This window comes from Bos mutus, chromosome 19, assembly GCF_027580195.1.
Source record: "Bos mutus isolate GX-2022 chromosome 19, NWIPB_WYAK_1.1, whole genome shotgun sequence".
In the NCBI taxonomy this organism is placed as follows: Eukaryota; Metazoa; Chordata; class Mammalia; order Artiodactyla; family Bovidae; genus Bos; species Bos mutus.
The window spans coordinates 25,188,987-25,209,677 of record NC_091635.1 but is presented as its reverse complement, the minus strand read 5'-3'; the positions used below and the strand labels follow the sequence as shown (position 1 = coordinate 25,209,677).

General features: G+C 50.8%; 1 protein-coding gene across 4 annotated transcripts; it reads left to right on the top strand.

The window, feature by feature from the left end:
- The first annotated feature begins 3,267 nt into the window (after positions 1-3,267).
- On the top strand, positions 3,268-15,654 carry NFE2L1 (NFE2 like bZIP transcription factor 1). 4 transcript variants are annotated; one of them, XM_070389738.1, is made up of 6 exons: positions 3,268-3,417; positions 4,876-5,904; positions 10,649-10,864; positions 11,281-11,370; positions 11,596-11,754; positions 12,578-15,654. In XM_070389738.1, exons 2-6 carry the CDS (start codon positions 5,395-5,397, stop codon positions 13,925-13,927), a joined length of 2,325 nt encoding a protein of 774 aa, XP_070245839.1. In that variant the 5' UTR covers positions 3,268-3,417; positions 4,876-5,394; the 3' UTR covers positions 13,928-15,654. The 4 variants fall into 4 exon arrangements, with proteins under 4 accessions (XP_070245839.1, XP_070245840.1, XP_005890430.1 ...); XM_070389739.1 differs by lacking the exon at positions 3,268-3,417 and adding an exon at positions 3,694-3,823 and having other exon boundaries at positions 10,682-10,864; XM_005890368.3 differs by lacking the exon at positions 3,268-3,417 and adding an exon at positions 3,694-3,823.
- Positions 15,655-20,691: the final 5,037 nt, after the last annotated feature.

Genomic DNA, 20,691 nt, shown 5'->3' with positions numbered 1-20,691 from the left:
AGGGTTTCTTGGCAGAAGCCATCATGGCAGGATGACTGGAGGATGCCTGCACGGTAGAGCTTTCCCCAGGGAGGAAGGTGGGTCAACACAGATATCACTGGGGCAGGAGGGATATCCAGGGATAGCTGGCTTTTTGTATGACCCCGAATTCTTGTGCATTAGAACTAACTAGCTTCCTGGCTTCCCACTGCCTTCTCTCCTGAGCAGCCTGGATTGAGTCTCCTCAGCAGGGCCTGGTTCGACTGGTGGCTCTCAGCCTCTCCCTCAGGGAGTGAGTGCATGCGCTCACTTTTTCCAGTGGGCTTCTCGGTCTGATTTAATGGATATACCAGGACTGATGACACATCGGCACGGGATCTTTCTTTTGCTTCTTGGGTAACTGTCCTGTTAACAGCTGTTTCAGGCAGAGAAAGGGGGGGGATGTGGGGGAGAGGGAGGCTTCCTGGGTGAAGAAGGATACACCCTGGATTTTACAAGGTTAATGAGTGGGTTCTGGGAAGGAGGTTTGCACCTGCTCAGACTTGATCTGAAACTCTATAGACAGAGTGGAAGACAAGACAGTCTTTCAATCTCCACTTCCTACATAGAGTACTATTAAATATCCTGGGCGCCCACACCCTGCCAGGCCTCACCACCGGCTGCTGACAGTGTCTCTACATCTCGATTCTCATTAGCCCTTGCAGTGGGCCAGCAATTCTTTCCTTTTTTTCTTCCCACCTTTTCAGTAACCGCTAAGCAGAAAACTTTTTCTGACTATCCCTAGTCACTCTTTAACCAGCAAAACAGTTCCCAATTCAGCTCTCTCCCACTTTACGCTCAAATAATTATTATACACATTTAAACATAGTACTTGAAGCTGGGAGGGAAAAGAGAATGAACAGGATAGTGTGGGCAAAACAAAAGACCTCTCCACACCTCTCCCCACCCCTTCTCTAAGGATGAACGGGGAGCCCCTCCTATCCTCAGTGCCTGCACCTCTCTCCAGACCCAAGACCCCAGAAAGGAGAGAAAGGAAAGGAGACACTGGGTAAGAGGGCAAAACCTGTGAGTGATTAAAAAGTGACCAAGTGAATTAAGGCTTCCACAGTGATGTGAGAATATCACATGTGATGTGCCTGGTGTAGCTTTCCCACCCACAGCTGCCATTTCAATAAACATTTATCTTGATTTCATGTTACTCTTACATGTACTAATGACCTTATTTTTCATCCCAGACACCTGGTACCCTACTGTGCAGCTCAAAAGAAACTTGGAAAATACAGACTGTCCAACACATTCAGTTCTGTTGGTGCTAAGGTTCCCTGACTCCCCCTAGATAAAAGATTGCTCAGTTGTCTTCTCAGAACTGTGTCAAGGTTTAAATTTGTTCTCTATTTGCTATGTCAAACAGATGGCCACACTTCATATGCAGTCCCTCCTATCTTCTCAAAATAGTCTTGTATTTAAGCCCAGTAACTTTAGTCTAGCCTTGGTATCTTCTAATACTTTGGTTTTAAAATATTTTCTTCTCAACCAACCCCCTTGATATATTTTTAGAGTTACTGGTTTCACCTTAATTTCTCCTTCATTTTTATCCAATATTGGTCTTATTCAGGGGCTGAATGGTCATCCACTTTCTTGATAATATGCCATATCCTCCAAAACCACACCTGCTCCAAGGATTAATTTCTGTTTTTAACAAGAACTTTTAATCACAGGGCTGCTTGAGTTCCCCTTCAATTATTCAGGAAGGCTTTTTTTTTTTTTTTTCAGATTTTATTTATTTATTTATAGCTACCCTGTGGGCTTGTGGGATCTCAGTTCCCTATCAGGTCACTGCAGTGAAAGCCCCTCTCACTAACCACTAGACCCTTGAGGAACTCCTATCAAGTATTTATTGAGTGTCTACTATTGCAGGCACAGTTCTAGGCTTTGAAGATTCAACCGTTAATGCACAAAATTCTAGTCCTCAATGGAGTTCATATTTTAGCATTTTCTGGAAGACAGAGAAAAAAAAACATGTGCTCTCTGAATCCATCTTTGAAATGGGTAGCTCAATAGTTTTCAGAGAATTCAATGGTTATACGTCTGTATAGTGAAAATGATTTATAATCTGTGAACCATCCCAGATTTAGCTGCCTAACTCCAAACATGTGATGGACTCGACCTCATCAAATGAGTTTCTGAGTTGGCCTTGTCCTTCGTTGTACAAGGACCAATGACTTGCCCACTAGATTAGCAGGATCTTCTAGGGAGTTAAGAATTTGAGTCGACTCCTCTTTGTCCCACAGCTAGGAACAACGTGCTACGAACTCCAACTCAGTGCTTGTCCAAAAGGGGTTTTCGCACTATGGGTCGTTTACTAAACGGGCGAGGTTATCACGCTGCCACTCCAGGGTAAGTGAATTAGAAACTCTGGTGTGATGCCTCAAAATATGCAAACTTAAAAACTCCACAAGGTGATGCTGGAGTAAACCAACGTTCGAAAATCAAAAATGCTGGTTAGAAGAGATTGGAGAACACTAGAAACTGAGGAGTTTCTGAAAAACAAAACTAACCTGCGTGGGAAGTTAGGCGGGGGAAGAGCAGAGAGAGGAGAAGGTGTTTGTATCGTGACGAAAATCACCCATTATGCCACATCGCTCATATCCCCAACGTCCCAACACTGTAGTGGCAACCCGTCCACACGACTTGCACACGACACGGGGCACTGCGATCCCTGACTGGCAAAGGGCCCAGTGCCAGGCCCGCATGGAGCGGAAGCTGGGAGAGCGGTTTCCGCTACCAGCACCCAAGATGGCGGCACGAGCGTCCACACCACGCGAAACACATGCTCTGTGCCCTACCTCGGCCTCTCAGGTCTCACTGGACTTTTGCAAGTCACCGTGGGAACCCTCAATGGGGGGATTCCGCGCTCCGGCGGTGATAACCACCTCCCATTCCCAGCCCTAAGCCCTTATACCCATCAAAGAATGCACTGGAAGCGCTCAGCCTGTTTACTTCACTCCATGCCCAGGCTGTAATACCGCCTGCGGCCGAAACACGGCCGAGGGGTCCCAAACACCGGGCGCTGTGGCCTTCGCCCCACTTATTGGTGGGCCCACGCCGCGGGGCGGGCTTACATGCCTATTGGGCCATGCACCATGTCAGTCTTGAGAAACCGGTAAAGGGAGAAGGAGGCATACTCAGTTATTGGGCTCTCTTTACTATCAGTCAAAGCGACATCCGGCGACGGCCACGATCTCGGCTCTTTGATTGGAGAAACGTATTCTCGGGGAGGACGCGGAGGGCGGGCTTCCGAGTGAGGTGGAAGGAGGGGGCGGGGAGGGAAGCGGAGGCTGGCGAGCTCTAGGCCGGCCGGCGGTGGCGGCTGCAAGGCCTGGACTCGGGCTGAGGGCTTGCTGTGGTGGCAGCGGCGGACGCCGAGCTCAGCAGCGGGTATCAAGCACATTTCTTTCCCTAACGGGAGGGGCGCAGCCCCGCGGGACCGAGGCTTACAGAGTGAAGGGCGGCGGGGTGGAGCTCAGGGGCAGGAGGCGGGAGCGGGCGGCCGAGCGGGGTTTGCCTCGGGGCCGGGCCCTGGGCCTGGCAGGGAGGGGCCGAAAGGCCGTGGAGAATTCCAGCTCCCGGGTGGGTTGGACTGGGGAGGGCTGAGGGCCTGAGAAGGCGTGGTGTTAAGCCCATGCTTGGGAGCGGGGTGGGGCCATAGGGGCGGAGGGCGGGGTGGGGTTTGGCCGTCCCGGTGGGTCAAGGCCAGGAAAGTAGCACTTGTTCGCTGCTGCCCAGAAGGCTAGAAGCCGAGGCGCCAGGAGCGGCATGGCGACTTGGTCCCAGCCGGACTCGGGTATCCGGGGGCAGGGTGGGACCGGGCTCAGACCTGGCATTACTCGATCTTTAAGGGATGTTGTCCTGTTTCTGGAACTTAATTGCTCTTGGGAGGTTTTTAGTAGTAAATTGCGTGAGAACTGGAGGGTAGTGTAAGCAGGAATTCTGGGTCGCAGTTACGTTTACTCTAACCAGATAAGGGGTGTGTGTGTGTCTGTCTGTCTGTCTTTGGGTATGTGTGTGTTTGTCTTTTTCCCTTTAGGATGAAGTTGGTAGGTGGGTCATAGCCTTGGAGATCAGAGGGCTATGTCTTGGTTTATAAGGTTAATGGAAGCTCAAAAGTAGAAACGAGAACTGAAAGCCAGGTTTACTCCCTCCCCACTTGGCTGTCTGGGTTGAAGAGTTGGCCGTATCCTTCTAATTTGGATCAGAAGGTCACATGAATGAAAATAAAACATGCGTATTCAAACTCTGGACAGAATAATCCTGTCACAGGCCCCTTCCCATCCCGCCAGGACCCCCACTTTTTTTTTTATGTGAAAGTAATAGGAAAGAAATCAGATTTTAAAGCTGGGAAACAAAAGGTGTTATTTTCTGTGGTGTTGTCCTTTCACACTCCCACGCATTCTCCTCTTAACTTGAAGGGACAAGAATTATAGGCAGTTTTATTCTGAGAGATGGGAAACAAACTTTATGTTAAGATAGGAAATGGACTTCTGATGCTAAAAATAGAAGCTGGGTAGTGTGTAATGGGGTGGGGGAGGGTTGGTAAATCAGATAACATGTAAAATATTTTGGATGCCCTGGGCATTATCTGCTTATCCAAAATGAGCTACCTTTTAGAGCATCACAAAATTAATATCCAGATATTGAGATCCCTTCTGAGCAGTACCTTCCTTTCATAGTTGTTCTATTTGTACAGGATTTTGTGGTTTTTCTGGGAGTATAACTGGATTTATTTTTTAATAAAGAGATAAAAGTGGCCTTTTAATATGTTTCCTACCTTCTGCCTTGAACCTGGTATGAAAATTATAGAACCTTATCCCGTTGCTTTTGTGATTCCTGTTTCAGGTTTCTCTGGAAACCCCCCTGGTAAGCGTGGAGGAGGCGGGACACTCTGACCCAAGACAAAAGGCCTGTAGCTCCAGCCAAAGAAAATAAACCTTAGGAAGGAGAAGGAGGGAAAAAAAAAAAATCATCAGCTGTTTGTGAGAACAGCCTGCGGTGGAATCTGCAGAATCTACAGAGAGGACAACTAATGTGAGTGAGGAAGTGACTGTATGTGGACTGTGGAGACAGTAAGTCACGTGGGCCTCGAGGACCTGGACTGGGTTAGCAACAGTTGTACTTTCAGAGGTGAGGTGTCAAGAAGGGAAAAGTGAATGTGGTCTGGAGTGTGGCCTTGGTTCCAAGGGGCGTGTTTTCCTCTGAGGCCATCAGGGAGCTCAGCCCCTGTGTTCTGCCAGGGTGGGGTACAGGGTTTGGCACTGAGGAGGGTGACTTGCTGGCTGGAGCAGCAGAGCAGTGGCCTTGATCTGTCTTTCAGAAGATTTAAAAACCAAAAAACATAAACATTCTGGTCCTTCAGCAATGCTTTCTCTGAAGAAATACTTAACGGAAGGACTCCTCCAGTTCACCATTCTGCTCAGTTTGATTGGGGTGCGGGTGGACGTGGATACTTACCTGACCTCACAGCTACCCCCGCTTCGGGAGATCATCCTGGGGCCCAGTTCTGCCTATACTCAGACCCAGTTCCACAACCTGAGGAATACCTTGGATGGCTATGGTATCCACCCCAAGAGCATAGACCTGGACAATTACTTCACTGCCCGGCGACTCCTCAATCAGGTGAGGGCCCTGGACAGGTTCCAGGTGCCAACTACTGAGGTTAACGCCTGGCTGGTCCACCGGGATCCAGAGGGGTCTGTCTCTGGCAGCCAGCCCAGCTCAGGCCTCGCCCTTGAGAGTTCCAGTGGTCTCCAGGATGTGACAGGCCCAGACAACGGGGTGCGAGAAAGTGAGACGGAGCAGGGATTCAGTGAAGATCTGGAGGATTTGGGAGCTGTAGCCCCTCCAGTCAGTGGAGACTTAACCAAAGAGGTTAGTGGCGATGTGGAGGGGTGGTGGGAAGGGTCTGGGGTTGGGGGGTGGGATGGGCTGGTCCTGAAAGAGTATGGTTGTTGTACTAAGCCCTGTAAAGAACCAGAGAGGTTCCAAGGAGTCTCGGGCATTGTTCTTGGTTAGGAATGGGCTGGACTGTCTGACTAGAATCGACCTACCTCTAAATGTACTGTCAGGGCAGTGGGAGGTTCCTAGAACATGCCTGTGTGTTTACTGCTTGGATTTCAACATGAGTCCTAGAGGCCTGGGGTGGGGGAGGGAGTCATGTTGTGATGGGCTTTGATGCGCTGTATATCTGTTGCTAAGACACAGATATTTTGTGGACTGTTGCCTTGTACCTCCCCCCACAGCAAAACACACATACATATCCTAAAGTTCTTCTCCTTTGTGGTCAGGCGTGTTGTTGTTGTAAGGTCCTGATAAGTCGGCTCTCCTGGGCCTGAGCCAGGGGGTAGATTTAGATAGTTATTCTTGGCCAGGAGAGGGCCAGGCTCCCATTCTTTGCTAAAGGCCCACTGCAGGGAGTAGGGACGGGAGGGCTGGAAGCTAGAAGAGAAACTGTGTTCTGCTGCTGAAGTCAGCTTGCTTTGAACTGTCAGAGATCTGAACTCCTGACAAGTGGCTGACATTCTGTTCTGGAAAGAAGGTGATGCAGTTGCCTTTAAGAGTGTTAAATGGCTTCTGTTGCCCCTGCTCCACCAGTGTGATAAGATGGCTTTGAACTCTGCTTTTGACCCTGTCTTGCCATGCAGTCTTAAGGAGCTTGGAAAAAGGTCTGCTTTGCTTGCCTGGCTGTTAGGGAAAGAGGGATTGCACTGGGCTGGGTTTTCCAGGGCTGAGTCTTGAAGCAAGGGTGCATGGGGGGAGTGTTTGGGAAGAAGAGGGTGTGGAGATACGTTGAAACTTTATAGAAGCTGTAGAACTTGGCTGTCTACCAATGAGACCAGGTTTTGCCTCCCATCCTGCCTTCAAGTCTGTTCTTGAGTTCAGTTTTCTGAATGTTAGTGACTGTCAAATCATGTAGTGGTGTCAAATCATGTGGCTTCCTCTGGGCCCGTGGTCCTCAACTGGGGATGATTTTGTGGTATCAGGGGACATGTGACAGTGTCTAGAAACAGATTTGGTTGTCACAACTGGAAAAGGTGTAATTGGGATCTAGTGGGGAGAGGCATGGGATACTGCTGAATTTCCTAAAAAGCATAGTACAGCCCCTAAATAACAGATTGACCTGGCCCCAAATGTCCATGGTGTCAGGGTTGCTCTGTGCTTAGCTGGCTCAAACTAGCTCTCCTTTGAGGGAGACTAGAGTTATCTGAGCCAGGGGGCTGTGAGCACTCCTGGCCTTGCGGTGCCTCTTGCTGAGATTCTTCCAGTGCCACCTCTCTTCTGCTTGCTCTGTTCTTTTCCTTCAAATGGGCTCCAGTCTGGCACAGTGATCTAAAGAAGTGTGCCTCCCAGCCTCCTCTTCCATCCTCCCACCCCATGGTAGCTCCTCAAGGGTTGGGTATAACTGGGCTTGGGAACTCTGCTCCTGGGAACCCTGCAGGCATAGCTTCATTCCTCTTCCTGCAGGAAGCTCTCCTGGGATGGGATGGGACGTTTTCGACGTAATTTGATGGGTTGGGACTTTGACCCCGCTGCCCGGCATTGCTTGGCCTTCGTGAAGTTCGTTCTTTTCCTGACCCCAGGCCTTCACTGTTCCCTTTGGAGGTTGAGGACGGGTCAGCATTAGGGGCCCAGGCTGGGGGTGGGGGAAGGGAGGATTATTGTGTCTAGAACAACATTTCCTCAGCAACTCAGGGATAAAAATACCCAGGTCCAGAGCATGTGACAGGCACTGCTGGAGCTGGTATTATCCCCGGGGTGGCAGCATTCCCCTGCTGCCAGGCCTATTCGATGGACAGCTATAGCCCAGGCCCTTGTCAGGGATAGGATTCCCCTCGAGGTTGGCACTCTGCCCAGAGCGGGGGGTGGCCTGTGTACAGCTCTTAGCAGGCGAGGAGGAGCAGTCTGTGACCGTGGAGAACATACTGTCCCTGACCTGACCTTAGGTGCGAGGGGAGCAGCAGTGAGGATGGAAGCCAGAATTGTGACCCTGATTCTGCCAGGGTCTTATTTTCTGCTTTAGAGATGTGAGCTGGGGCTCAGGCAGAGAATGCTCTTGAAAACAGCTGGGGTTAAGGGGGGTGGGGGTGGGGGGGCAGGGGATGTTGTTGTGTCCTGGACTTTGCAGAGCACCCTTCATGCTGGCCTTCAGGCTCCTGTCTCCCTCTTGCCTAGGCCTGCCCAGCGCCATGACATCCCTGCCTGTGTGTGTGGATGGCTTCCCGCTTCCTCTCGTCTGGCCTGCTCTGGGGTGACAAAGCCCCTGGTTCCCAGTGGATCTGGGCGCACTGGGTTCCTGCCCAGCCTAGCTTTGATCCTTGGGCTTGAGGACGACTGGCCACAGTCCTACGGAGGAATGGGAAAACTCCTTCCACTTCCAGGGAAGAACTTAGATTCCCAGGGAAGCTGCAGGAGGAGTGTCTGTCCAGTCCTGAGTGGGCTGGGTAAGCAGGATGCGACAGGAGGGAGAGTGGCACCCCTTCCCCCCCGGGCTCTCTCACTGCGCCACCCAGGCTGGCTGACTGGGCTGGGTGGGGCTGCCCGCCCCTGGGTGCGTCTCCTTGAGGAGACGGAGGCGGCCCAGGGATGGGCTGGTTCCTTGCGGCAGCTTCTCCAGCTGCCCTGGTGCAGAGATTGGCTCCCGGCTGCAGCTAGGTAACAGGCGGTGGGAGGGGATTGGCTCCTTCCGCATCTCCAGCGGAGACTTGGGGGAGGAGATTGGCTCTCGTCGCAGCCTAGGTAACGACAGTGGGAGGGGATTGGCTCTTTCCGCAGCCCAGCTGCTGACCTGGGGGAGGGGATTGGCTCTCTGCAGCCTCAGCAGTGACCTGCGGGGTGGGAGGGGGAGGGGATTGGCTCCTTGCTGCAGCCTAGGTAACAAGTTTGGGGGGCATGGGAAGGGGGAGAAAGGGAGGAGCGGGAGGATAGGCCCAGGAGGGAGCTTGCTTTCCTCTGCAGCTTGAGCACGGAGCATGGGGTGGGAGTCCCATCTCACTGCAGCCTCTGCGGTGAGCTCAGGGTGGGGGCTGCCAGGCGCCTGAGTGGAACTGGGGTTGTGAGGTGGGAGGGGGCTGCTTCAGGATGGAGAAGGGGCTGGGCTGGGCCGCCCAGGCAGCAGCACGGGCGGGGCACCCTCCTTGGGCCCCTCGGAGCTAGCAAGGGGCCACCCTTCCAGCCTGGTTTGCTCCTTGAGAGCCAAGAGCTCCTTGGAGCCCCCTGTCCGGCTGCCCGGCACCAGCTGCCCTGGGGCTCATCTCGCAGACCATGACCCGCCTGGACCGCAGCTCTCACAGTGGTGGGGGCCATGCCAAAGGGAGCCGGCCCCTTAACTCTTTGGTGGCTGGTCACCGGGTGGCCCAGCCCCGCTCTGCTCCTGGGTCCAGGGCTTCTGTTCAGGTTGGTGTGTGTGGGGAGACTGGGGGTGTGGGAGACACCTGGGAGGTCTTAGAATTAGGGTTACGGTGGGAAAGAGATGTCGGGTCAGAGCTAGGGAGGTGGGTCTGAGCTCTAAACTAAGAATAATGCTTTATGGAAAGTATCTGCCTTTTAACACCTGAGCAGAAGGCAACAATTCAGGGTTTCTTCAGCCACATGAATGTATAGGAAATCCAAATGTCTCTTATTTATTGGGGTTGTGTGCTGGTATGCTGGGTGGCAATGGGGGTGGCAGTTGGAGCAGGAACTGATCGGCAGGCGCCAGGGTAGAGTGGGAGGGAGGCATTTTGGTGCCCAAGGCGGCAGTTGTGGCTGGGCGGTGATGGGGGCTATGTCCTTGAGTGGGTTGACTGATGGCAGTCAGTGAGTCCTGGGGTGTGGTAAAGGAGTGAGCACTGGTGTGAGGGGACACTGTGGGGCTGGCCTTGGCAGGGGTGGGGTGCCCAGTGAGGATCATCTGACCGCCTGAGGCTCTCCGGGGATTGAGGCGGCTTGCTGGGATCAGCTGAGAGTGGGCATTCTAGCAGGGATGGATCTTGAGGTGAGCCTGGGCTAAGAGTTGTGGGTGTTCATCCGTACTCCTGCCTCAGCCAGGGAAAGGGGGAATGGCTGTAGGAAGGGCTGGAGGTAGCCTGTGGTTGTCATTGGTTGCATCAGGTGGTTGCAAATGCAGGGATTTTCCTCTCCAGCCCACCCCACCCCTTTATGCAAATACAATGGCACCATAGGCTGATGCAAGCCTGGCCACTGCGAAGCGATTCCGCTTCACAGTTCACCCTTGCTTGCCATGGCCATCTTTCTACAAACCAAGTTTTAAGGGATTCCCATTGCCAAAATGAGAGGTGTCTTCTGCTTCGCCCTTCCTTCTTAAGTTGTGGTGAGATTGCCCTGCCTTTTGGCCTGGCTGTGTTTCTGGTCCAGATCCTAAGTGCACAGGCTAGTGTGGTGATAGTCATGCTAGAGGTTTTTGCTAGCTCTCTTTTTGTTTTGGAGGCTGGTGTCTGGAAGTAGATGAATGAATCCTTGCTGGTACGGAGGGGACAGCAGTGGAAGCTGGCAGGTGCAGATTGGGAGCGACCCCACCCAGGAGTAGTTGGGGTGATGCTTGGAGGGACTTCTGAGGGACAGGACAGGGAGGGGCCCCTGGACCCCATAGCTAAAGTCATGGTGCTCTATCTTTCAGGACATAGATCTGATTGACATCCTTTGGCGACAGGATATTGACCTGGGGGCTGGGCGTGAGATTTTTGACTACAGTCATCGCCAGAAGGAGCAGGATGTGGATAAGGAACTGCGAGATGGGGCCGAGCAGGAGGACACGTGGCCAGGCGAGGGTGCAGAAGCTCTGGCACGAAACCTGCTAGTGGATGGAGAGACTGGGGAGAGCTTCCCTGCGCAGGTACTCCCCCCTCTGCCTACTTCTAGAAACTTCTCTTTAGAGAAGGTAGTGTGTGTGTATGGGATGGGCCTGAATGTGTATCTTGGGTTGGGATCTCTAAGTCACAGTGGTGGCTGAGGAAGTGGGAGTGGAAGAGCCGCACAGCAGTGGAGGGACCACACCTTATAAAGAACAGCGCAGGGGAGGCAGGGCACCTAGTGGCTGTCTGCTCGCATCAGAACCCTCCCACTCTCTCTCTTCTCCCCTGGAGTTTGGGACTTGCGGCCAGCCGACAGCTGGGGACGTAGGGAGAGTGTAGCCCTACGACCACACAAGGCCTCCTTCCGGCTTTCCCTTGGAAAGGCTGGGGAAGGGGCTTTGGCCCACAGGCAGCCAAGGCCTGGGTCAGTCAGACTTAACAGTTGCTGTTGCCACAGGTGCCTGGTGGGGAGGACCAGACAGCCCTGTCCTTGGAAGAGTGCCTTAGGCTGCTGGAGGCCACCTGCCCCTTTGGGGAGAATGCTGAGGTGAGCAGGACTCTAGGGAGAGCCCACTGAGCCAGCAGGGTAGCCTGCACGTGGTGTGTCTCTGCGGCTGCCTGAGGGGCCAGCTTTTGGTGTTGGCCCTGTCCTGGCTGCTGGGGGTGAATGCAGAGGAAGGAAGATACAGAGCCTCAGGCGGTAGTCTCTGGGAGGAAGCAGAAGGTGGTCTTTCCTCCTCCTCTGTTAAACCTTCTCTATGTTTTGCCCTAGTTTCCGGCAGACATTTCCAGCATAACAGAAGCAGTGCCTAGTGAGAGTGAGCCCCCAGGTCTTCAGAACAACCTTTTGTCTCCTCTGCTGACTGGGACAGAGTCGCCATTTGATTTGGAACAGCAGTGGCAAGATCTCATGTCCATCATGGAAATGCAGGTAGGATTATCAGAACCAGGCACAAACATGTCGGACTTTGTGTGGGGTATCTTCATTTTCAGTTGCTTTTCTACTTCTGGGTAAAAAAAGAGTAACACCTTTGTGATTGATAAGGAAAGTGGGGACACTGAGATGTCACTGTCCAGGTGTCTCATTGGGGCAGTAGTGGGTGCAGTCAGGATTGGGGTTTGGGAAAAGCAGCCCTGGGACTGAGGCTTCTAACGCAGGCCTGCCTCCTAGGTGCACCTTCTTCCTTTCCTTCAGGCAGGTAATCACGTGGCTAGGGGTTTCCTAGATTGAGCATTAAAACAGGCTGACATTCCTGCAGTCCTTTGCAGCCATTGTCATGTCACTTGGCCCTCTCATCATCTCGCCAGCCCTTTTATTATTTTAAAGGTGAGGACACTGAACTCAGAGAGAGGCTGAGTGAAATGCTTCTGGTCTTCCAGCAAGTGGTGCAGCTAGGCTGTCTCGCTGCAGGCCCAGGTGTTCTCTGCACTGTGCTGATTTTGCAGTGTTAGGAGCTTTTTTCCTCTCCCTCCATGATGGGGGAGTCTGACCAGAGGTGACCGGGAGCCCATCAGTCCTGCCTTGGGGGAAGTTCACAGGGAGGAGGAACCCATCTCTGCCAGGCGTGGTAGATCAAGTGGGGCTGGGAGCTGAGGCTGCTCCCAGCCCCACTTGATGGGCTCTGGTTTCCCATCTCTTGCATTTATACCCAGGCGGCCATGCCTGCGTTGGGTGCCTGCTAGTGTGAGCCCCCAGCCACACCAGGGGAGGGAATCTGCACAGAGTGAATGGTGACGCTCGTCTCTCCTCCCAGGCCATGGAAGTGAACACATCGACAAGTGAAGTCCTGTATAATGCCCCTCCAGGAGACCCACTGAGCACCAACTACAGCCTTGCCCCCAACACTCCCATCAATCAGAATGTCAGCCTGCATCAGGCATCCCTGGGGGGCTGCAGCCAGGACTTCTCACTCTTCAGCCCGGAGGTGGAGAGCCTGCCTGTGGCCAGCAGTTCCACGCTGCTCCCGCTGGTCCCCAGCAATTCCACCAGCCTCAACTCCACCTTTGGTTCCACCAACCTGGCGGGGCTCTTCTTTCCGCCACAGCTCAATGGCACGGCCAACGACACAGCCGGCCCTGAGCTGCCTGATCCGCTGGGGGGTCTGTTAGATGAAGCCATGCTGGATGAAATCAGCTTGATGGATCTGGCCATAGAAGAAGGCTTTAACCCAGTGCAGGCCTCCCAGCTCGAAGAGGAATTTGATTCTGACTCAGGCCTCTCCTTGGACTCCAGCCATAGCCCTTCCTCCCTGAGCAGCTCTGAAGGTAGCTCCTCTTCCTCCTCCTCTTCCTCCTCCTCTTCCTCCTCCTCTGCTTCTTCCTCAGCCTCTTCCTCCTTTTCTGAGGAAGGTGCCGTTGGCTATAGCTCTGACTCTGAGACCTTGGATCTGGAAGAGGCTGAGGGCGCTGTGGGCTACCAGCCTGAGTATTCCAAGTTCTGCCGCATGAGCTACCAGGACCCGTCTCAGCTCTCCTGCCTGCCCTACTTGGAGCACGTTGGGCACAACCACACGTACAACATGGCGCCTAGTGCCCTCGACTCCGCCGACCTGCCACCCCCCAGCACTCTCAAGAAGGGCAGCAAGGAGAAGCAGGCCGACTTCCTGGACAAGCAGATGAGCCGGGACGAGCATCGAGCCCGCGCCATGAAGATCCCGTTTACCAACGACAAGATCATCAACCTGCCTGTGGAGGAGTTCAACGAGCTGCTGTCCAAGTACCAGCTGAGCGAGGCCCAGCTGAGCCTCATCCGTGACATCCGGCGCCGCGGCAAGAACAAGATGGCGGCGCAGAACTGCCGCAAGCGCAAGCTGGACACCATCTTGAACCTGGAGCGGGACGTGGAGGACCTGCAGCGCGATAAAGCTCGGCTGCTGCGTGAGAAGGTGGAGTTCCTCCGGTCCCTGCGGCAGATGAAGCAGAAGGTCCAGAGCCTGTACCAGGAGGTGTTTGGGCGGCTGCGGGATGAGAACGGGCGGCCCTACTCGCCCAGTCAGTACGCGCTCCAGTATGCCGGGGACGGCAGCGTCCTCCTCATTCCCCGCACCTTGGCCGACCAGCAGGCCCGGCGGCAGGAGAGGAAGCCGAAGGACCGGAGAAAGTGAGCCTGGGGAGGAAGGGGGTTGACGCTCACCGAGATGGGAACTGGAGAAGGGCTGGGCCTGGACCTGGACCTACAGCGGGGACTTTAATGCCTTCTTATCCAATAGATCTTCTCAGAGGGGATGACTGCGGGTCAGTGGACAGGAAGAGGCAGGCGCTGTCTGGTTCAGCTTCCCCTGCTGAGGGGGGTGGAAGTGGCCAGACCGTTTGGGTGGACAGGGCCCTCACCCCTGTCCCTTTTCTTCAGGTGAAGGGTGGTGCTGGCATTGCTGGAGGCCCGCAGATGGGAAGGAAGGGACTTGTGAGAGGAGGGGGAGGTAGTAGAAAGTCAGTCTCATTTCCGGAAAGGAAGGGAAGGAAGGAAGGGGAAGAAAAATCAAAGCGGGAAGAAAATCAAAGGGCAGGTTAAGTTGGCTCTGGCCAGGATTCCAGGCATCAGGATTTAGGGGAGACTAGATCATTTGGTGTGAGTAAACCCCACTTCACCCCAGGGGAGGGGTGGAACACGGAGTGGGTTCTGAAAGGGGCTTCTGAGCTCTCCTGCCCCTGCACTTTGGCATCCCTGAAGGGGAGCTCTTGGATGATACTTTCTGTGAGGTTTTGGTCATAGGGGAGCCACTGGGACCCGACACTGACTTGAAGAGTTAGGATGAATAATAAACAGGCAAGGGTCACAGGCCCTGTGTTGCAGCAGCCCCAACCAAGCATGTCACTCAACTGCCCTGCCATCCAACTTCCTCTGTGCCCAGTCACCCCTGAGCTGAGGCTCCCACATCTCCATCAGAGCCTGCATGCGAACGCTGTTCTCTTCCTGCCCGCGTGCCCCTGCCCCTCACCGGCTGCCTGGAGTTCTTCTGCAGCTGGGGTGCTGGGCCTGCAGCCTCCTGGGAGCTGCTCTGAGGCAGGGGGGTGATGTGGAGAAGCCAGGCAGTATTCAGCACAACACTGGGGAGTGACCCTTCCCTCAGGCCTCCCCTACCAACTGGGCTTGTCACTGGAAAGACAAAAAATATGAAACCCAGCAACGACGACAAAAACTAGTCCTTTTAGAGTTTCTTGCGCTTTGATTTTTTTTTAGGGTTTGAGCCCTGTTTCACTTATAGGGTCTAGAATGCTTGTGTTGAGTAAAAAGGAGATACCCCAATATTCAAAGCTGCTAAATGTTCTCTTTGCCATAAAGACTCCGTGTAATCGTGTGAACACTTGGGATTTTTCTCCTCTGTCCCGAGGTCTCTGTCTGCTTTCTTTTTGGGTTTCTTTCTAGGAGAATGAGAAGTGCATGTAAGAGGGGCTGAGGGTACCCCTTCCGCAAGGCTATTGGCCACAGGCAGCTTCTCCGTACCCCGGTTTAGCAAGAGCTTCCGGCGGACTGCCTGGGGGAGGCAGAGAGGGGAGCGCCAAGGTGACCAGGTGGTTCCTGGACCCCAGTGTCTTTGTTGCCTACTGCTGTGCCCACCTCTGCCTGGGTCTAGAGCATGGTCTGCCCCAGACTAACAGGAATGAGTTCAAGTGGGGGAAGCACTGATTCTCTTCCCCACTTGGAGGGGGAGGCGTTCTAACTGAGCAGTAGGGATAGAAGGCATGAGCCTGGGAAGTGCTTTTATAAATTATTTCCTTGTAGATTTATTTTTAATTTATCTCTGTGACCTGCCAGGGAGAGGAGAGAGAGAGAAAGAAAGATGCTGTGAGCACATGACAAAATAAAATAAAATGAATGATTCATTCTCAAGTGCAGTTTTTCCCTATTTTGAATTTAAACTGAGTGTAAAGGAAACAGGCCCCAAGAGGAGAGCACTGACCATGTGGCTAAGGCAAAGCTCTTATGGGAAGGTGGCTGAAGAGGGGGGAGGTTGACAATGAAGTCTTAAATACTGCATTAAATCTTGCAAAAAGGAGTTTATTATTACCTTTTGGTTTGCCAGCTGAATCCTTTTAGAGGAAGAATTCAGTGTCCGTTGGCCTTTTTGTCATAGGGCTAGGCGGGTTTTGTCACATGGCCCAGCTCCGTACCTGTCCCCCTGAGGCAAACTACATTTTTTTTTTTTTTGCAAACTACATTTTTAACATTGACTGTGCTGTTACTTCTCTGGTGGTCCCACCTGCCAGCTGGAGTGTAGTCATGGTGACGACAGTGATGGAAACCTGAGAGATGGACGGACTGGCACACTCCAAGCACTGCATTGTAACAGCAGGGCCCCAGAACTAGAGAAACAGACAGTGTGACCCCAGGGTTTAAGGCATTTGAAATCCTTTCCAGCTGAGGTGACCAGAATCTTCTCCCTCAAAAAACCAAAAGGGTATGAAGTGGTGAATGCTTTAAGGTACCAGGTGGTTCTTAGAACTGCCTCATGCCCATTTATGGTAGGTACTTTACAAATGCCCAAGTAATGAATGGCCCCTTGGCAGTCTGTGAGATTACCAGACAAGGTTTTGGGCTGGAGGCTGTGTTCTCCATCATGAAACCTGTGATCTGGAACTCCCCATGTACCACTGTGTGACCTGGTTCTGTGATGCTGCTGCTGCTGCTACTAGAGTTTATTCTGTGGGGTGGAATAGAATTCTGGGAATAAGGCTGAGCTCTTAATTTGTTTCAATTTACAATGGCTTCCCACCCTCTCCTGCCCCAACTCTAGTTGGAAGGGGTTGGTCCGTCCTATCAAGTAAGAGCTGTTTCCTAAGGCAAAAAGAGAAGGCAGCAGAGGATGAAATGGTTAGGTAGCATCACGGACTCAATGGACATGAATCATGAATTTGAGCAAACTGAGAGGATAGGGAAGCCTGGCGTGCTATAGTCCATGGGGTTGCAGAGAGTCGGACACAATTTAGCAACTGAACAACAAAACTGACTGTAAACCAAATAAAACAGATTTTAAAGGAAAAAGGCTAAAAATTAAGTTGGAAAAACTGACAAAAATATATAGAAAACTGTGACAAGTAAAATTCAGAGTAATGTCTTTGTATTCTTTCTAGAAATGTGTATACGTATTTTTGTTTAGTACACAATTAGGCTTTAACTTTAGTTTTGCAACTTTTAAAACTTTTTTTTTTAAGGATTTTAAGAGAAAAATGCCTTACCCTCCCCTTTGCTAGTGTTGCTTCTGGTCTGAGAAAGTATGTTTTGGTCACCCCCTTCCCTCATGTCCCCTTATGGAGAGATGTACGGCTGTGTCTGGGAGCTTGCTGATTAGCTGGGGCTTTGGGCCAAGTTGGTCAGCACTGCTGTGGGGCTGACCTCTTTTGCTGTTGGCAGGTGGAGTGGGTGTTCCAGCTTCAAGGCTTTTTCTGGCAGGAAGAAGATATGAGAACTCAAGCAAGGCCTGTGAAAGCTGTTGCACCTGAGACAGGAAGTGACGCAAGGTCCTGGAGTTCATAGGGGGATGAGTGGGCCTCGGGACCAAACTTCTGGGTGTCTTTTTGGGGAGGGGTCAAAAGCTTGCTTTGTCTTGACTTTAGTTCTAGGTGTTATTCAAACTGATTTTCCCACACATCTTCAATTATGTAAGGCAGTGGAAGTAGATCCTCCCCCACCCCCCCACCCCAGGCTATGTGGGGTCTTAGTTCCTCAATAGGTGATCCAATGCTTACCCCCTGCATGGAGTCTTAATTGCTAGACCACCAGGAAAGTCCCAGATCCATTGTTTCAGTCTCTGCCCCACATAAGGTCTCACTACTGAAACCAGGGCTATTTTAGTATCAAAACAGATCTTCAGTAAAAATAGAAAAAACCCCCACAGAACCGAGGGGAAAAATAGAAATCTAGAGACATGCTCCAGTGTCAAGATCTGGCCTTCAGAGCTGACTCCTTGCTCAACCTGGGGAAAGCTGAACAATTAAAAACAGCCGCTGAGTGAGGAGGTACTTACCATGGAGTCCTATCTTAGGCTGCCTTCATCCCTGCTTTTACCACCCACAGCTACAGCAGACCTGCTCTTCAGGTCTGTTTGGCAAGTAGCTGGAAAAACAAGTGCCTTGTAGAAAAGTGTCTCCACCACCCTATTTTAACTCATCCAGTAGGGACTGACCTAGAGCAACAGCTTCAGAAGCTCAGGCTGAATATATAGTTCTAGGGCACTGATGCTATGCAGGTACTGAAAGGGGTACCAGGTTGGGATCTGCCTTCCTGGAAGTCATTTTCATAACCCAGTGTAGACATGCTCTAGCAAAATCCGTGTGTTTGATTACTGATTATGATGAGTGGTTAAGCCTTTTTTTCCTATCCCTGATCTATCTGGGAAGTGAAAGGGACTCAGACCTTCACCTTGTCATTTTGTCAGTGTACCAACACCCCTCTTTAACTTCCACTTCTCACACAGAGGTGTCATTCTTCTTTCCACTAGTTCTGAACCTTACAGTAGAGAATGAGCATGTGGGGATACATGTGAAACTTAAACGTATGGTTTGAGTTCCAGTCCTTGTTAGATCTAGGACTTCTTTGAAAGTTCATGTCTGCCTGAATTAGTTGAAAAACATAAATCTAGTGTACAAGTTGTCACCAGTGGAGTGAGAATATGGGCCCTTGCTGAAGAGGTGTATTTTCACAATCAGTAGGATAGAAACCCTTGTCTTCCTTTTTGAATGTGCAGACATATTAAGTCTTAAAGCGGGCTCTTTTCCAATCTAACTATATAATGGAGTAGGCTGCATGGTATTTGTTACTAATTCCAGTTGCTCTTTTAACCAAGGAAATAAAATCTAGTTCATCTGAAGAGAGGCAGAAAAGACCCAAGTGTTGGGGCTCTGCCTTTTAAACGAATTTAATGAGGCTAATTCAGTTGTCTTAACAAGCCTTCCAATCTTCAGCTAGGGGCTGAAGCAGTAACTGCAACTATAGGCTCATGTCCCAGAGCCAGGCCCCAAAGTAGCCCAGCCTGATCTGCGGCTATGCAAAACAGTAAACAGCAGGATTGGTCAGTCAACTAGGATTTTAAAATCCTCGTGGCATGAACAGCAGCTTTGGTACTATCACAAACTATGCAAACCAACAAGGTCAGGATGCAGATTCAGACCAGTTGGTGAATTAACACTAGCTATTTATTAAAAACTAGTCAGCATATATTGTAAACTTAAATGTTTTAGCCTTGCCTCAGAGTTTTGCCACCTAACTGGCCTAAGCCAAAAAAAAAAAGAAAAGCCTTAGAAACATTCCTTGCTCTACTTTCTTCAAGCAGGGCCAACTATGCTTTTTATCCCGGTAGGATGGTTTTTTCTTTTTTTTTCAGATTTCATTTGCTTTCAATACCCATCAGTTTACTCAAAAGGAGGTGCCCAAGGCCAAGTTGATTAAAAGTCATACAGATGAGAAAACGACTCTGAACTCTCTGGCTAGGGAATCACTAACTTGTAGAGAAAACCTTGCTGCACAGTCATACCAAGGTGATGTGCAGATCAGAGAATGATGGTTGTCTAAGGATCTTAAGCTCCTATATCAAACTTCTTACCACACACCAGACATCAGGATGCTAAAAGAAAAGGAGAAGGAAGCCAAGACTTCCTTTTACTTAGTAAGCTGAATGGCGGCCTGGTAGTGGTATTTGTATTTCAATCAAATTCTAGTGGCGGGAAAACACTGAGCCTAGACTTAGTTCATTCCTATCAGTTCTGAGTTTTAAATGAGAACATCTTTATGAGAAGGCTAACTTGCATGCACATCAGATTAATATGACTTGATCAGATAAATATGACTTGATCAGATAGATTTGATCTCAAACAGCCCAGCTCCATGCATAGTTCAGGATTTGGAGCCATTGCAGAAATTTGGATTTCAGAGTTCCACCAAATTTTGACGCAGCAGTTTCTTCTAGCATTCCCCCTTTCTCTATGAGGAAAATAACTATACCTTGTAATACAGATTCCCAGTGTCACAGACCGTAGACTGTAAATGTGTTGTGTACATATGGTCAATGCTAACTAGCCAAGGGTTAAAATCAGTTGAACTCCAGTCTGAATGAGTTCTGGAATATAAGATTACATCTGAAAATAAGTACTTAAAAACTCAACTATTAAAAATTACTTATAATTGGTAGTCAAAACTTTCAAATGCCATTGGAAAGCAGAAAGTTACTCCTGAGCATGAGTGTTTTTGTATTTATTAACTTGAAACTAAAGGCAGTAAAGGAGCAAGGTATTTTTTCTTGACTGGCTTTGCCAGTGTCAGACAATGATTCTGTCATCAAATCAGTTAGCTGTTGTTCTTCTGTAATGGTAACTAGGGCAACAACTTAATATACCTCCTTGACTCTTGGGCTAGAGGTCTGTGATGATGTAGGTTTGTCAAAGGCGTCCAACATATGTTTTTGCACATCTGAAGACATGCTCTACGAATACTTTCTGAAAGGAGACTTAAGATTTGTTGTGTCTATGTATATTTTTTCCCTAACACTTTTGCATGCATTTGTGGCTTCAACAATCACTTGAGAAGAATTTATCCTTCATTCTTGAGTCTAGAAATGTGTGATAATTGGCTTTTAAAGATAACCAAATTGTGTCCCTTCGCTTCAGTTTTCATTGCATGCATTATCAATTCCAGTGTCTTCCCTGGGAAAGAATATGGTTTAAAAAAAAAACAAAAAACTTATTTTTGTCTATGCTGAGTCTTGGTTGCTGTGCCCCGGCTTTCTGTAGTTGCAGTGGATGGGCTTACTCTCTAGTTGCTGTGCGTGGACTTCTCATTGTGATGGCTTCTCTTGTTGCAGAGGACAGGCTCCAGAGTGCACAAGCTCAGCAGTGTGGGGAATGCGCTTAAATGCCCCATGGCATGTAGGATGTT

Coding starts and splice junctions, on each gene's coding strand:
- NFE2L1 (XM_070389738.1), top strand. CDS start 5,395: ATGCTTTCTCTGAAGAAATACTTAACGGAAGGACTCCTCCAGTTCACC. Junction 5,905..10,648: donor GTGGAGACTTAACCAAAGAG/GTTAGTGGCGAT, acceptor TCTATCTTTCAG/GACATAGATCTGATTGACAT. Junction 11,371..11,595: donor CCTTTGGGGAGAATGCTGAG/GTGAGCAGGACT, acceptor GTTTTGCCCTAG/TTTCCGGCAGACATTTCCAG.